Below are 15,292 nucleotides of genomic sequence, written 5' to 3' on the forward strand. Positions count from 1 at the left end.
AATTTAATGCAGCATAGAAAACTGGCAAAAAATGGGATGTTGTGTTATAGAAGAGTTAACTGACTAAACCCCTTTGAGACTGAGAAACCGTCAAGTTTGTCAACCTAAAAAGGAGGTGATTTTTTTTTTTGGAGGGGTCTCTAAAACAAAATCATAGTAGTAAGTACCTAATTATTCAATTAGCTTTTAATACAAGGACAAGATGCTATTTAATTGTTGTGATTATCTGATATCATTGTAGCTCCATATTTATTACCGCCCAGAAGACTATGTAGTCCAAAACTTTTTATTTAATGAGCAGACGTAACACAGGAAGTCAAAACAAGACATACACAAACATGTACATATATATACCAATATACATTTAAACAATGCAGAAGAGGTAGTACTGTTAGTTAAGAAATATATAAACAAGCAGTAAAAATACTAAGACAATTCAGACCTGCTTTTATTGCACCTCTTCCAAGTATCACAAGAGGCTATAGAATGATTTATTCATCATCGATCCAAATTTAAAGATGTACTCTGTTCTCTTATATGATTGTACCTTGAATTTTCTAAAGGTGACTAGCTGAAGGGGACAGTATTTAGTTCATAAGTTAAATACTATGGCTGTAACAACTCAGATAATGAGTGTTGAATCCATTACTTCTTACAGGAACCAGATTGTCTGTACGCTTCAGGATGTGAGGTTAGGCACGGACACCAAATACTTCACCTGATCTCTCTTTTCTCTAAAGAGACCCAATCAGATGACTGAGTTCTGTTTTGAAGGGGTGCCTACCCTATAAGGGGAAAAAATAGCACATAGAACTGGATGGATTTTATTGTTGACCTTAAGAAAAACTCCAGTGTAGTCTTGAAGTTCTATTAGACATTAAGTAGCTGCAGTATTTAGGTTTTATCGGGGGGGGGGGAAGAAAGAACTTGATCTCTACAGAAACATGATCCTAAAAATACTGAAAGATGAAGCTGGGAGGACTCTGTAAGACAGCTCCCCAGTCCACATTCAGGAGCATCCTAGCATGCCTCGGATGCCCAGAGAACAAGCTGCTAAAAGCAGGAGAGCCAGGTCACAGAGCCAAAGCTCCAATACTTTAAGCCACTTATTCAGCAACTCTGTACACTCAGAATAGAAGCTCTGGGCAATGGTCCGTGTGATGACAAAAGCAGAGCTCCCTCAGAACTTTGTCAACCAGACTGACTATTTCTTAAGATTTTTAAGCTGTACTTACAGCAACTGAAAGACTTTGCTCTGCGAATACTGTTTTAGGAGAGAAGAAAAAATACGATTAAGGATTATCAACAGTTGAGACTTAAATGTAAAAACTAAAACAGACCTAGACCTTCCATCTGCATTTCCAGATCTAACCAAGGCGTGTCTCTAGTCAGAAGATAAACACTAGGCAGATTCAAGAGTCTAAGGAAGGCTACAGTGAGAGAGGAAGACGATACCTTCCTTTTTTAGGATTGTTTTCCAGATTTCCTGGTTTCCTGTATTGTTTAAGCTCTGATGGGCCAGCAGGGAAAAAAAGTCCAAACCAAACAGCAATGCAACAAATCTAGGGAAGATACTGCAGATAACATCTATCTGATATACTCCTCCTCAGAGATGCAGGACATATCTTCATCTGTGCTTTCCTCCAAATCTGGCAAGTTGCCCCAGAGCAATGCATTCACACCTGGTGGGAAGGAGGTAAGAAGACAAAGGAGGGAAAAAAAAAAAAAAAAGAGTATTTTTGGATTGTGATCTTATTTTTAAGTTAAGTTGCACAACTGTCTATTTTCAGAGAAAATAACTACTCTAATCATTGCAAAACCCAGTAAGGCACGTTCAGGATAAATATATCTAGACTATTTCCTATTTTTCCTCCAAAGTGATCTTGTAAGTGTTGTTGTTTACAGCATAGTTCAAAGAATAAGTCCCTGCCCACAGATGTATTTATATAGCTAATTCATGTAGCTATTGATAATCCCCTCGTGTCTGATTTATTTTTAAATGCATTGATCTGAAACACAGGTGACACTGAAAGGTTTAGACAATAAGTTACTCCCATCTGCAAGGAGGAGAAATGATTTGTCAGAATGCTATGCAGTCCTGAGGACTCAAGGCAAATTATGCTAGACACTTGGCATCCAAACAACACCTAGCTGAAGAAACTAGCTAGCATGAGCTGTAACTTCAGCTTGAGCTAATGAGGACTCAGTTATATAGGGTCAAAATGACAACATGACTCACCCAAAAAGAGTGCCCATTGGACAGCTGCCTAATAGCACAGTAAAGCTATACATACCGCTATAAATAGCAGCTGGTGGCTGTGTTTCTACTAGTTATTGCTTCAGAAAAATCCTGACTTCTGTCCACAAAAGGGGTAGGTTAAGTTTTCTGATGAAGATAAATTTCCACTTAGAAATTTGCATTTACAAAGTAGCTACAACTACCTCCCCCAAAGTATCTGCTAGATTAGCAATACAGTAACACTTGCCTTATGCCTCCATATGTTACACTCCCTCCATATGCTTTAACTCTATTAAGATGCCTCATTAGAAGGAGGACTTAGAATTCAAGATTTGAGGGAAGAGAAGGAAACATATGTGTTCCTTACCAGAAGGGTCTAGTCTGTTGATGCCAAAGACTGCTTGGCTATGAAACATCCAGAAGTGGCCATTATTACAGGACAGCAGGCAAGGTTTGCAGGGAGAAATCACATGATAACCGACAATGTTACCACTAGAAAGACAAGTGAAATAATGAGCAATGCAAATGCCTGATGAAAAGATAGATATTCTTGGCTTTTCCAGCTGAAACTAATGTTAAATAGCCCCGGTACCAGACCATTATGTAATGCTCCTATTTTGATAAGGGAACATAGTTAAACAAGCATCTTAAATATTTAGGGAACATCTGTCAGGAGTTACAGAATATCTAAGTTTTAGATCTCTGGCATAGAGAACCATTTAGTAACCTAAATTGTGTAATCCAGATTAGTTTACATACCAACAAATGGTGTTGGTTGGTTTTTTTTTTTGGAAGGCCAGTGATTCCACTGGAATCAATGTAGAAGTTCATCACACACATAAAATCCATCTGCACAGAAGCACTGTGCACAGGAGAGTATCAGTAGTAGGAATATAATGAGACTGAGAATATCAAAGCCTTATCTACTCTCCTAGGTTGAAATCTAAACCAGCCATTTTTCTACTTTCTCAGTCATGCGCTCTGGCGAGATATTTCTGTTTCTCTACTTCTGTCTAAAAAATAAAATACTGTGTTCCTATCACAGCCCCCCCACCGTTTAAATCTGAACAAGGTAAAAGTCTTGATTATGAAGCTGAAAGGATTGTCTCAAATAGCTGTGAGCTATTTGAGAGTTGTTGTTTTTACTCTTAAATATCAGGCATTAATAAAGAGGATAAAAGAACTCCAAGAACTTTAGTGACAGCATGTTCCATCTGCTTGCAACAGCTAGATCTGCCAAGAGGATGTTCTATTAATTAGAATATGAGTAAGTACTTCTTACTGCGGCCTTATTCACACAATTATCTCCGTGTTGAAGCAGACATTTAATCAGGCAGGTGGCACGCAAGCTTTCCCATATACTCAGACTACTGACAAGGTTGTCACATTTCCACTTGGGACTTGCACAGAAATAGACTGGCAGCCATGCCCAGAAGTAGTGGGCTGAGTTTCTATCAAGCAGCATTAAATCTGAAATAGAATATGCAATCTGTTCATTCATCCCCTAATTCTTGCACTGCAGTAGTCTACCGTGAGAAGGTTAAACAGTATTGCGGCGTGCCTGAGGAGGTGTTGGTGTCATTGAACAGCATTCTTACCACTTTAAACACGCGATGTTCTTCAGTTTGCATTTGCAGATCTCAGTAAAATAGCAGCTTCCGATGAAATCAACAGTACTAGGGGGAAGAAAGTAAAAATACAGAAGTTTAGATGTGGCTATGATTACAACTGTAATGTTGCGATAACGTAGGTCTGAAGTCACAACAAAGCGATGTGACCATTACAGTCTTGTGTGATTTTTTTAAACTTTCCCAAGACCACACAATCCCATTGTCCTATCAGCTACCAGCCATACTCATATGGAAACAAAAAGAGACCCATGTCATGTTATATGAATGTATCATAAGTTATAGAATCATAGAATCGTTTAGGGTGGAAAAGACCTTTAAGACCATCGAGTTCAACCGTAGACCTAACCCTGCCAAGTCCACCACTAAACCATGTCCCTAAGCGCCTCATCCACACGGCTTTTAAATACCTCCAGGGATGGGGATTCACCACGTCCCAGGACAGCCCGCCCCGGTGTCAGACCAGAAAGCACTGCTTCTCTCAGTACTTACTAAGGCTTGCGTGCTCGGGCTCTGCGTGGCACTACCAGTCAGAAATCTGATTATAGACGTCGCCCTAGTTCCTGGCGAATCTCAGCTAAGACTACAGAACAATAGCTTTAAGGCTGGGACCTTTAAAACCAAACCTTTGATTTCTTATCTCCTTTTTAACCCATACTTTCTTATTAACATGTTATTTTGCAATCTTATTTCCTTAGTATTCAAATATTGTTATGGGAAAGCAACACGCAACCGACTCGGAGGGGAGTCGTTCTGGAACCAGTGCAAGATCAGGTTTGTTCTGTTTACAGATCTTTATTTCAAATTTTAATCTTTGCTTCAGGAAGGAGCTGGAGGAACTCCCCGTGGCTTCCTGAGCCTACGTCTTCCCCACAAAGAGATTAAATTAGACTTTTGGTTTGCTAGACGAGGGACAGCCTGCTCTCGCCGTCCACCGTGGCTTCCCCAGGGCCGCAGGAGAGCCAGGAGGAGCTGGAAGTGGAGGAAGGGGTTGAATCGTGCGCTTTGGGGCCGTTTTCCTGGTGACAGCAGGTTTTGAGAGCGGTCTTCAGGGAGCAGCCGGCGAGGCCGTGCGGCCCTGTCAGCCCCGCCGGGCAGATCGCTGCGGGGAGGCCGCGGCCCCAAGGCTGACAGGCTGCCGCGTCCGGGCCGGCCGTGCGGGGCCTCGGGGCTGTCGCCGTGCCCCGCCGGAGGGACCCCGCGGGGACCAGCCGCCCCCCCGGAGGCCCGGCGCTTACCCCGAGGGCGGGATGTCGGTGGAGTAGAGGTCGATGTCGGTGTCCGCCAGCAGCACGGCCTTCATCCCCCGCGAGCTCAGCACCTGCTGGCAGAAGCGGCAGCACAGCACGGCCACGCACCGGTCCTCGAAGGTGCAGCTGCTGACCGACATGGCGGGCGGCCACCGTCGGGCCGGGCCGGGCCCCGCCGCTGCGTTGCGTTGCGTCCCGTCCCGTCCCGTCCCGTGCGTCCACCGCCAACGGCCACGCTTCCACCTGTCAGTTTGAATTCCCGACCTCAGTTTCCCATTGGGCGCGGGAGGCTCCGCCCACCCGATCTGATTAGCGGAGATCAGCGGCGGGGCCCACCCTCTCCTTGCAGGCTGTTGGAGGAGACGGGTGGCACCACCCCTGCCGCCTGGATATTGGTGGACGGGCACGCCCTGCTTTGCTCCCATTGGCTCCGCCGGCAGCCTCTTTGCATGACTCGCCCCGCCCCTGCGCAGTCCTTGGGGCGGAGGCTACTGCGCTCCGCTGGGCTCCGCGCACCCTGTTCTGGCGGGGCGGTTCCACGGCCGCCAGGCGGCGGGAAGGGGGGTGGGCCCAGCTGAGGGATGGAGCCGCCTGGTTGGCCGGGGCGCCCGTCGCTCCCTCCCAGCGCTCTCCGCCGATTGGGCGGTCCGCGCGGCCGGGCGGGGCGGCGGCGGGCCGGTGAGGGGGACCGGGTGGCGGGCGCGAGCGGCCGGAGGACGCCCGGCTGCGGGAGGCGGGGAGGCGGCTCCGCAGCGCCCAGGTAATCGCCCCGCCCGGCCGCCGGGCCCCCTCCCCTCCCCTCCTCTGCCAGCCCGCCGGGGGGCTGCGGGCTGCCCCCGCCGGCCGGCCCCGCCGCCTCCCCTCAGCCTCCCCTCAGCGCGGCCCTGAGGCGGGGCGCGGGGCTGCGTCCCTCAGCCCCGGCCCCCCCCGGGACCCCCCCACGCTTCCTCTCCCCGCCGCCCTCATTGTTCTTCCCGGGCGGGATGCGGATCCGGCGGGTGTCGTGTTTATTTATTTCTTCCTCCCATACGCGCATCTTCCGCGGGAGCTGCCCGCCCGCGGGGGCTGCAGCCTCGCCCCCTCCCTCCCCCGAAAAAAGGGGGGAAAAAATACTAATAATAAAAAAAAAAAAAAGCCGGGAGAAAAGTTGTGTCCCGCCGTGCCCCTGCGGGCAGGTTCCCCTCCGCCTCGCACATGTCGGGCTGCGGTGCCCCGGCTGCGGGCCGGCTCGGAGCCCTGCCCCGGGCGAGGGGCCGCCGGAAAACCCCAAAATAACAAAAAAAAAACCCCACCCCACCGGAGCTGCCGAAGGAAAAGCTGCGGACGGAGCCGCCCCGGCGGGGACGGGTCTGGTGTGTCGCGGAGCTCCTGGGCTCGTCCTGCGGCGCCCGCCGCTGGTGCAGCTGAGGGCTGGGGTGCAGCTTTCCAGCGGCAGATGCTGCGGCGCGGCCGGGCTCTGGCTGCTCTCCCCCCCGCATTGCTGCTCATTTGGAGAAGCGCTGTCTCCCTGCGCACGCTGGTTCCCCTCCCTCCCTCCCCTCGCCCCCCTGGGGACCCTCTTTCCAAATGAGCCCCTTCTCCCCCGTTAGGGCCGGCTGCCGTGGAGGCGTTTTCCCTTGGTTACCTGGCCGGTCTGCCTTTCTAACCCCATGCTGCTGCTTAAAGGACAATTTGCAATGTCAGGGCAGCTTTTCTTTCAATCACAAATTTTGGCTGTGCATCTTGTGACTGCTGGCTGCAAGCTGTAATTTTCTAAAAATACATATATACATCTTTTTTTTTGCATTTGCAGGCAAGCAAACCAAAGAAGACGGCTCCTTGTCCTCCGTTTCTGCTCTCATTTGGGATTTGATTTGCATCATCTCTGAGCCCGTTTAAAAAAAAAAAAAAAAAGGCAAACCAAACCCCCACAAAACATGTTGTGCGGAAGGACTTCCACTCCCTGGCTGTGCTCTTAACGTTAGCAATCAGGAAGAGCCTTTGGGGGCTGCAGGATCTCGCTAGTCTGATGCTGCTGCTAAAGGTTTTGGTGCAGGGAGGCAAAACTGCTGCCTCTTCCATCCACTGATCTCTTCACATCTGCATTTCGCTGCTGCTGTGCTCCGTCTCACACCCTCTCTCCATGGACTGATTTTTTTTTTTTTCTCCTTTTTGTGGGGGGGAGGACAAGCGGAAAAACAAGGCATCGCACTGAGAGGAGCAAAATTGCATCTATATCTTGTGTTCTGGTGGATCTGTTTTGAGGTTAATCTTTTTGGAAGAGAAAACATGACGTCGCCAGCAAAATTCAAAAAGGATAAGGAGATCATAGCTGAATATGACACTCAAGTTAAAGGTAGGAATGGTTTTATTTTCATGTCTTTTGCTATTGCAGTCCTGACTTGCAATTGTAGGAGTTTGCAGTAGATGTTTGGGTGGGGAAGGGGGAAATCATTTGCAGATTGCCTGGAATTTGCAGGGCTTTTTCATAATACAATGCTGGATCGAGTTTGCAATGCTTTTTCTCGTCCCCGTGGGGTAGGTTCCTCCTATGCTGTTGCCGTTTTAAGGTATCACAGTAAGGGCTTTTTTTACAGAATATAACAAATCTTTGAGTTCTGAGAGATCCATGTTTTTTCTGTCTGCTGTTCTAAAATATGGCTCTGCATTTGAAATATGAGAGCCAGTTAATTGCTTTTTAATCCTCCTCCTATCATGGGAATCTTTTAAACATCTGTGTAGTGTCAGAAGAGCATATTTTCACTGGTAGTAATGGGGACCGTGCTGAGGGTCCTTGTAAAGCTGTTTGTACTAGAAAGTTCCATTATTCAGGATTTTGCTCTTGTTGAGTCCATAATATTACTGCTGGTTTTTCCTACCGTGCTCCTGAATGGTACACCTTAAGGTTGCAGTGTGTCTGTATGCACGCATATATACGCGTACATATATAAATGAATAAAATTAATGCATCAGTGTTATTCCCATCATCATAAGGAAGGCAATGAAGAGTCAGAGGCATATTTGCAGTGATCGTGCAAGTCTTCTACAGAATTCAGTTGGCTGGGTTTCAGGCTATCATGTGCCCTAGGTTAAAAAAAGAAAAAAAGGATGGTGAAATGTCTACTTAGCTTCTTATTTTTGCAAAGTTTTCAAGATAACGCTCATTTAAAAAAATGATTATGGCTTGTGTATGGCTTGATACATCGTTGTTAGAAGTTATGAAATTTAGTGATTTATCTAATTGGTTAAAACTTGCTTGGTATGCTCATAGCATGCAGGAAAGATGGCCTTCGGGCAGGGTTGATTGAGTTAAATCAATGCGATTTAAAAAAATGTGATTTAAATCTGAGTAGGAGACCTAGATTAAAACTGACAATTAAAATATTGTTTTGCAATTATGTACTTAGTTATTTTTCCTACGGGGGGGGCTGCTTACTGGTTGCAAATCATTAAAACATGTTGTCCTACAAGATGCATGTCCTGCACTGACCCTAGTGCTCTGTACCTAGAAGTAGGTTTGACATTTATGTTAAAAATGCTTACCTGAGCAAATATAAAGCTGGATAGGAGTTTATTTTTAATTTTTTTTTAATTTATTTTTCGGGTTCTTTAAGTTAGAAATGGAGAAGAATGTGTTTCTTTTTTTACTGGTTTTGTTTCTATTCCTGTTTTCTAGCTGTCTTTGATGGAAATGGGAATTGAAGTCAGTGTAAAATTAGAGGCTTATATGTTCTTTCATTATTTACCCTATCAAAATATGCATGATAGATAACAAGCTTGTAGTCACAATATTTGTGAATTGGACGCAATAATAACAAACAAGGCTGTAGAATTAGTAAAGCGCATCTTCTCACCTCTCAGTTTTTTCATGCATTAGAAAAGAAATCTTTCCCTTCCTTGTCAAAAAAGAGACCAACAAGATGGGTAAAGCGGGAATGAGCCTTCCCTCTGTGCAGAGACCATTACTGCCAGAATTCAGTTCATCTCTTAAGGTGCTTGTGCAGAGCCCTGTCCATTCAGCCTGTAGATGTGGTCCCAAAAGTGAATTGTCATGGCGTACAGATATTTTTGCTTTTTGTCTTATAAAATGTTCCTATCTTAAATACGTGAGGTTAGGAAGAGCGGAACTGTGTAAATGGATCAGGAGGAGCTGGGGGTTTCCTTCCTGAATTAGTGGCGGGGGCAGCTATGAGTTTCTCTCGGGATATTCATCCCTCTCGCCATTCAGCTTTCCCTGCGCAGCGGACTCCAGAAGTGGCAGCCCCAGAAGTGGCTAATGGAAGGCACTAATCCATCTCCTGCTCTTCGCTTGAGAGGGAGGTGTGGATGGGCCAAACAGCTCAAAAATATACCTGACAGTATGGTAACAATCCTCTCCCATATCAGCTCATTTGTTTCAAAGTACATCAGGGAGCTTGCCTTCTCCACCGGGCTTCAAACCTTCATGAGCTGCTTTGACAATGGAGATTGTCGTTCCTCTGCTTTTAGGTGTCAAGTCTGGGGGGAGACTTTGAAGTTATAAACTCTTCTTAAAATTTCATGAAACGTGCTTTACATCTTGGTTCTGAGTTGGATAGTGATTTGGCTCTATAGGAAAACTGAGGAGTGGTAAGACCTCTTGCCTCTTTAATTCCAGAGATGCGCTGGTCTCTACCACAGTGGGAAGAGGAGATGGTACTAAAGACACACTTAAATCCAAAAGTGTGGTGCTGCCTAGTCATTCAACGTACCATTACATAAAAATTTTGGTGTCCTGATCAAATTCTGACTTAACTGCGGGAACGGTGTAGAAACAGTGTTAATGGTGTTACTCTGATTATGGAGTATTTGGTACCTTTTCTCTTGTGTTTTGAAATGATGCCATGAAGCAGTCGCTGTGGGAGTGAGATGAATCAGGTGTTGGCGTGCTACAGAAATTGTAAGGTATCATCTGTTTCTCAGGTGAGAAAACTCTGATATTTTTTACTGGCATTTAGAAACTTACTGCATTTTTTTTTTCTACGTGCCATTCTGGCCGTGCGTGGGAAATCATGTTTAGAGGCTTTATTTAAAACCATTAATCCACAAACACGTACTTAAGCACTTTAAATTATTACTAATAGAATGATTGAGCTTTGTTTAAAATTTTAACAGTCTTAAGTTGTTAATCAAAAACTATTTAAAGAATAGTTTAGTTATGGTTAACAGATCATTGTGATGCAACATTTTTGGTTTTCTGTTGCTGAATGAACTTGGTAATTTTTCTTGTAAAAGGTGTGTAGGGGCGTCAGGGTGTTGAGGAGTGAAACTTCTTGTTCTCCCATGGCCGTGAGCTGTAGGTATTTGTTGTCTTCTTCCAACAGCCAGTTCTTTGCTTCTTTTAGGTTGGAGTTAGCTCTTCCTGTGGCTTGTGCATGCAGCTAATGGCAGGGGAGATCAACATTAGGAGGAGCTGAATTTCTGAAGATGAAGACTATTTACCTCTTACGCATCAAACTTACTGTGCAGTGGTCAGGGGACATGGAGGGAGTGATGTGTTTCTTCCTAATTGTGCAGTGTGGTTGAGGGCAAGCTTTGCAGTCTGCAGGTACTGGTGCAGTACCTCCATCCTTGGAGGTTGCTGGAACCAGGCTGGATGCAGCCTTGAGTTACTTCGTCTGACCTTATAGCTGACCATTGGAGACTGGGCTGGATGATGTCCTGAGCTCCCTCCCAACCTGAATTGTCCAATGATCCTATGGTCTTTAGTATCTGGAGGTTCAATTACAAACTCGCTGTCTTCTGCAGAAGTGAATTAACCTGCTGAGGTGTCCAGACAGGGTGGCTTTCCTCAACTGCAGCATTGTCCTTGAGTCTTTTGCCTTCAGGTGATGCAGGCAAAGTCTGCGGTGTGTGTGGTTGCATGGCTGTGCCATCTACACATGAATGTTTCACGCTGTTGGCAAGGAGAGGAGAGGTTGCCAATTATTAGTGGGCTCTTCTTGCAAGACTTGTTGAGAGTGCCTCTCTCTTTGAGGAAATTCTGAAATGGCTGCATGTCACGTGGTAGGAATTCTCCTGACAAGATGACATGGGGTCAGCAGGGGAGGGAAGTGCTGCTTTGATACGTTTCTGTACCATGTGCTCACAAAGATTATGAGTTCTGTGAAGCTGGAAAGTGAGATTCTGTGGTCTCCATATGGAGCCTTTGATATCTCAAGCTCATCCCCTTGTCTGGATTGTCTCTCCCAATTCCTTTGTGCAAGTTGCGGTAAAGCAGAGATAATTAATTTATGCTGTGCAGTGTGTTCCATGTGAGATTTGGATGCTGTCTATCTACGCCCGACCAAGGACTGTCAGACTGTTTTTTGGTTTAATGTATTAAATTGGAGTGTACATTTGCTGAGGAAAGAAAAGCCAGTGATTTATCTCTTAATTCTTCTTTTCTTTCTCCTCATGTCCCACGAGAGCCTTATGTTTAATTAGTTTGTGTAAAGCTTCAGTAAATAGCTTCATGGTTTGGGCTACAGAAATTTAATACTGAAAATTTTACACAGCGAGGGTTCATAAGCCACTTCTGTCCTTGAGTAGTCTCTAGCAAAGGTTAAAATGCATCTCTTGCAGCACAGTCCAAAAAGCGCTAGGAATATGAAAAATAGATGAGGTAGTTTATAGCAGGAGCAAGCACAGCACAGAGGTGGCTGCATGGTTATTTAGCTGAGTGTGTCTTGAACTAAGAGAAGATGCCTGATAAGAACAACTTCAGGCAAGCCTCCCAGCTGCCATCGGATTCAGGCTGCTATAATGTCTAAAACTTTCTTTTTAATCTCCCCAAAATTGCTGATGAATTTCAGGTAAGTCCCTTTTCCCTCTCTGGGTTGAACAACTGATAGTATATTTGATCTGATTGCGATCTTTTGCCTTAAATGCTGCATACAAATTTCACATGTATGGTACATCTTCTGAGCACCTTGATTGATGGTGGGCAGTTTTTAATCCTGGTAAACTCTTAGGAGTGGTACAGGCCTTCTCTGTGTGAAAGATTACAAAAGTAGCTGTGACCAGGTCAGCAGCTGTAATTTGGGGGCTAGGAAGGAAGCGTGGTGCTCTTGGTGGTGATTTGAAAAAAAAATTGGCATTTCTCTCAACTGTTGAAAGTTTTCTTGTTAACACTGCACATGCAGCACTTGTCTAGAAAGAAGGTATTTGTAGAACTATCTTTAGATTTTTAGATCAATAAATTGAAATTACTGTAATTTATTTTGTTGCTAAACCTGTGCACCTGGGGATTTTCAGTACTGTTGACGTTACATATGTATGATGATTTCTCTTTTGTGTTCGTCTTCTGTTCGGGTCACCAAGTTGGTCACTGCACACTGTGACTCTTTTTGCAGATCCTAGCACCACGTATGCGTGCTTTGGAGAGTTACGGCTGAGCCCTTGGCCACTTCTTTGGCAACACCTATTTAATACACTGTGTAAACAGCCTTTCCAGCCATGCACCCTGGTGTGGTTAAGTGGAATAGTTTTGAATTTTGAGATTTGAGTTTGTATATATTGGATTACCATTTACATTGAAAATGTAAAACTACCTTTTAAGGGGTTTTTACGGTTAATCATTACTCTGTGTGTGTAAGTGATTCCATTTGTTTGCAACAATGACTTGCTCCAAACTCCGGCTATGGAATTGCTGTAGAATCATCTGGTTTTCTGCAGTTCTTGATAGTGCTAATCCCTTGAGTTTTGGAGCTGGATTGGGCCAACGAAGCAGCCTGCTGCCAGAAAGGGGGAAGGGGCTGTTGGGAGACTGGTTTGATGTTACAGCAGTAGTTTGTATTTCTTTTTGTCCTATGTACAGTTCCTGCTAATGGATTATTAATGAGGACGGGAAGAGGTGAAAGAATGCAGAGTCTTCCTTCTTTCCTCTCCATCTCCAAAATCCCTCTGTTGCACATTCATCACGTATTGCAAGGCCAGAGACCAAAGCTGACCAAAAGACTCAGTCCACTGAAGTGTTGCGGTTTCTTCCAAAAGCAGAAGGACTTGCCAGTGTAACTCCAGTAGGGTTTCTATAAAAAGTTTACTAGTGATAGCCAGTTTTCCCTAACTCCCAACTAAGGGAGCCCCACGACATTTTTCCTTAGCGCTGAATGATTTCCTTTCGTGGTAAGGGTATACGTTAGTATCTTTTCCTTTTTCTGTTAGTTGAAAAGCTTGACTTTTTTTGTTTTTGTTTTTAATGGTTACTAATTTTTGCCCGTTTTGGGAATGTACTTGGAAGAGCCTATTTGCCTGGTCAACTTTTTCAGCTGTCTTTATGAAGAGTGAAAAATCTAAACCTTTGTTGAGATGGAAAGTATGTTTAAACATGTGTTCTTTTGAATAGCTTTTGCTATGCCATGCGCAGTTGATATTCATTACTTATGACTTTATTTAATTCATTTTTGTATGACTTCTGCAGATTTCACGCTTTCTTTTTGAGAATTTTTACAACATCATGGGAGTCCTGCTCTCTGAATATTGTCAATGTTTTGCGGGCGATGGAAGCAAATGCAGAGTTATGGTTTGATTTGTGGGATAAAAAAGTAGGCGAGAAAGTGGGAGGAAGGATCTTGACTTCACAGTAATTCCACCATTAGAGACCATTAGTAATTTCTACTTTTTCTTTCTCCGTTTCTTCCAAAATAGCAATATTACAAAAGACAAAACAGGACCTTCTTTTTGTGAAAACTCTAGGTAGTGGTCAGTGAAACTCTTGATGTGAGTGTTTAAAGTCAGAAAACACACGTGGATATAAAGTAACTGTGTCAAGGAAGCTCAGCTGGTATTTTTTCCAAGTAGATGCTGCAAATGGATTTGAACTGTTTAAAATATTATTTTTTTGCCATCAAAGTAACTATTTACTGTTGTTGAACTCTAAGGCGTCTGACCCAGTCATTTCACTTTGAGTTGGTATGGTGAGAGTTAATCATTGCTTGGAAAAAAAGCAAGGGGCTGGGAATTAAAAAAAAAAAGTCAAAAAAATCACTTCCTCTGCAATTCTGAATGTAAAAGGATCACATGTTTACAAGAGCTAGAGTTATCTGGGAGTGGTGCTTGCGCTGTGAAGCAGCGTGGGCACGGTGTTGGGATGGCGGTGTGCAGCCTGCAGTGAGCCCGGATCAGTCAGTGGCACGCAGCCTCGCGAGGATGCGCGTGTTGGGAGAAACAAGCCGAGCATTTGCTGTTCTTTACCCAAGCGAGGCAGCAGGAGTGGAAGCAAGTGTAAATGTAAATGTGAGCTGTGCCTGGGTGTAAATCTCAGCTGATGTGCCTGGCACAGCCGTGTGTGCGCCCTTTTGTATGCTGCAGCATGCTGCACAGAATAGCGCAGTAAATCTTTGGCATAAACTACAAGCAGCAAATTCTCAAAACATTCATAGGGTTTCCCCTCTCCTCTAATGAGCGCTTTTTCTCCAACATTTTCTCTCAAGGTGTTGCTACATGTGGTGAAAAAATTCTTAGGTTTAAGTGTTTTCTGCATGCTGCAGAAACTTTTGCTTCACATTTATTTCTGTGAAATCAGCTGAATTAGGCCAGGAGAGCTGCCTTATCCTGTGGCACATAATAAGCTCCTGGCTTTTTGACTCTTGAGAAGGAGCCAAATAAACAGATTAACTCTAAACCAAGAGTGGATTTTAATCTACAGTTGTGAAGTGCTGTGGCAGGGTGATTTGGTCAGTCCTACTAATTTTGAAGTTGTTTTTTTTTTTTATTGTAGGACTTTCCAGGAAGAGCCTTTTGGCTTCCCTTCTTTTAAGTAGGGAAGGGTTTTTGGTTTGTTTTTGTACCACTGTTATTGGACAACGGTTTTCATGCAGAGAGTAAGCCATGGAGCTAAGCAATTTATAGATGGGGAGTGCTTGCAAATTGAACCTACTCAAAATAACGACAGTTGTTGCCTGGGAATTAGTCCCTGACTCTTTCTTGGGACAGCAGTTCAGTCCCACTCAGGGGCATGTTCTGATGGTCCCGCGAGGAAGGGGGGTTTGTTCCCGACAGACTGGTAGCTGCCAGAATTGCTAAACTGTTCGCTCTGAACAAGTAGATCGTTTGTTTTCTAACCAAAGCTCCTAAGCCTCAGTCAATCAAAACAGTTCTGTGTCATTGATGGGTTTTCATAAAGCAAACTCTACAGGGTAATGAATGTGTTTTTCTTGCTGTAGCTTTTATTTGGTACCTGAAAAGGGAGAGGATGA

At 44.6% G+C, this 15,292-nt stretch overlaps 2 protein-coding genes across 6 annotated transcripts in view; one reads left to right on the top strand and one right to left on the bottom strand.

Annotated features, from left to right (window-relative positions):
• Positions 1 to 1,586: 1,586 nt before the first annotated feature.
• FAM72A (family with sequence similarity 72 member A) lies at positions 1,587 to 5,257 on the bottom strand. 2 transcript variants are annotated; one of them, XM_059831264.1, is made up of 4 exons: positions 5,226 to 5,257; positions 3,838 to 3,915; positions 2,607 to 2,731; positions 1,587 to 1,682 (listed from the first exon to the last, which is right to left on the bottom strand). In XM_059831264.1, exons 1-4 carry the CDS (start codon positions 5,255 to 5,257, stop codon positions 1,588 to 1,590), a joined length of 330 nt encoding a protein of 109 aa, XP_059687247.1. In that variant the 3' UTR covers position 1,587. The 2 variants fall into 2 exon arrangements, with proteins under 2 accessions (XP_059687247.1, XP_059687245.1); XM_059831262.1 differs by having other exon boundaries at positions 5,106 to 5,257.
• Positions 5,258 to 7,340: 2,083 nt separating this feature from the next.
• The window catches only part of SRGAP2 (SLIT-ROBO Rho GTPase activating protein 2), a 107,660-nt gene continuing 99,708 nt past the window's right edge, over positions 7,341 to 15,292 (top strand). For all 4 annotated transcript variants that reach the window (XM_059831051.1, XM_059831052.1, XM_059831055.1 and 1 more), the window contains exon 1: positions 7,341 to 7,452. In XM_059831051.1, coding sequence (XP_059687034.1) covers positions 7,386 to 7,452 — 67 coding nt within the window. In that variant the 5' untranslated portion in view covers positions 7,341 to 7,385. The remainder of the gene's footprint in view (positions 7,453 to 15,292) is intronic.

Source organism: Gavia stellata, chromosome 30 (assembly GCF_030936135.1).
Source record: "Gavia stellata isolate bGavSte3 chromosome 30, bGavSte3.hap2, whole genome shotgun sequence".
Lineage (NCBI taxonomy): Eukaryota > Metazoa > Chordata > Aves > Gaviiformes > Gaviidae > Gavia > Gavia stellata.

What these genes read in the sequence shown, in the direction of transcription:
- FAM72A (XM_059831262.1), bottom strand. Translation starts at nt 5,257, where the DNA reads ATGTCGGTCAGCAGCTGCACCTTCGAGGACCGGTGCGTGGCCGTGCTG. An exon ending in ACCGACATCCCGCCCTCGGG is followed by an intron (nt 3,916 to 5,105) that starts GTAAGCGCCGGG and finishes TCTTCCCCCTAG; the next exon opens with TACTGTTGATTTCATCGGAA. An exon ending in AACATCGCGTGTTTAAAGTG is followed by an intron (nt 2,732 to 3,837) that starts GTAAGAATGCTG and finishes TTGTCTTTCTAG; the next exon opens with TGGTAACATTGTCGGTTATC.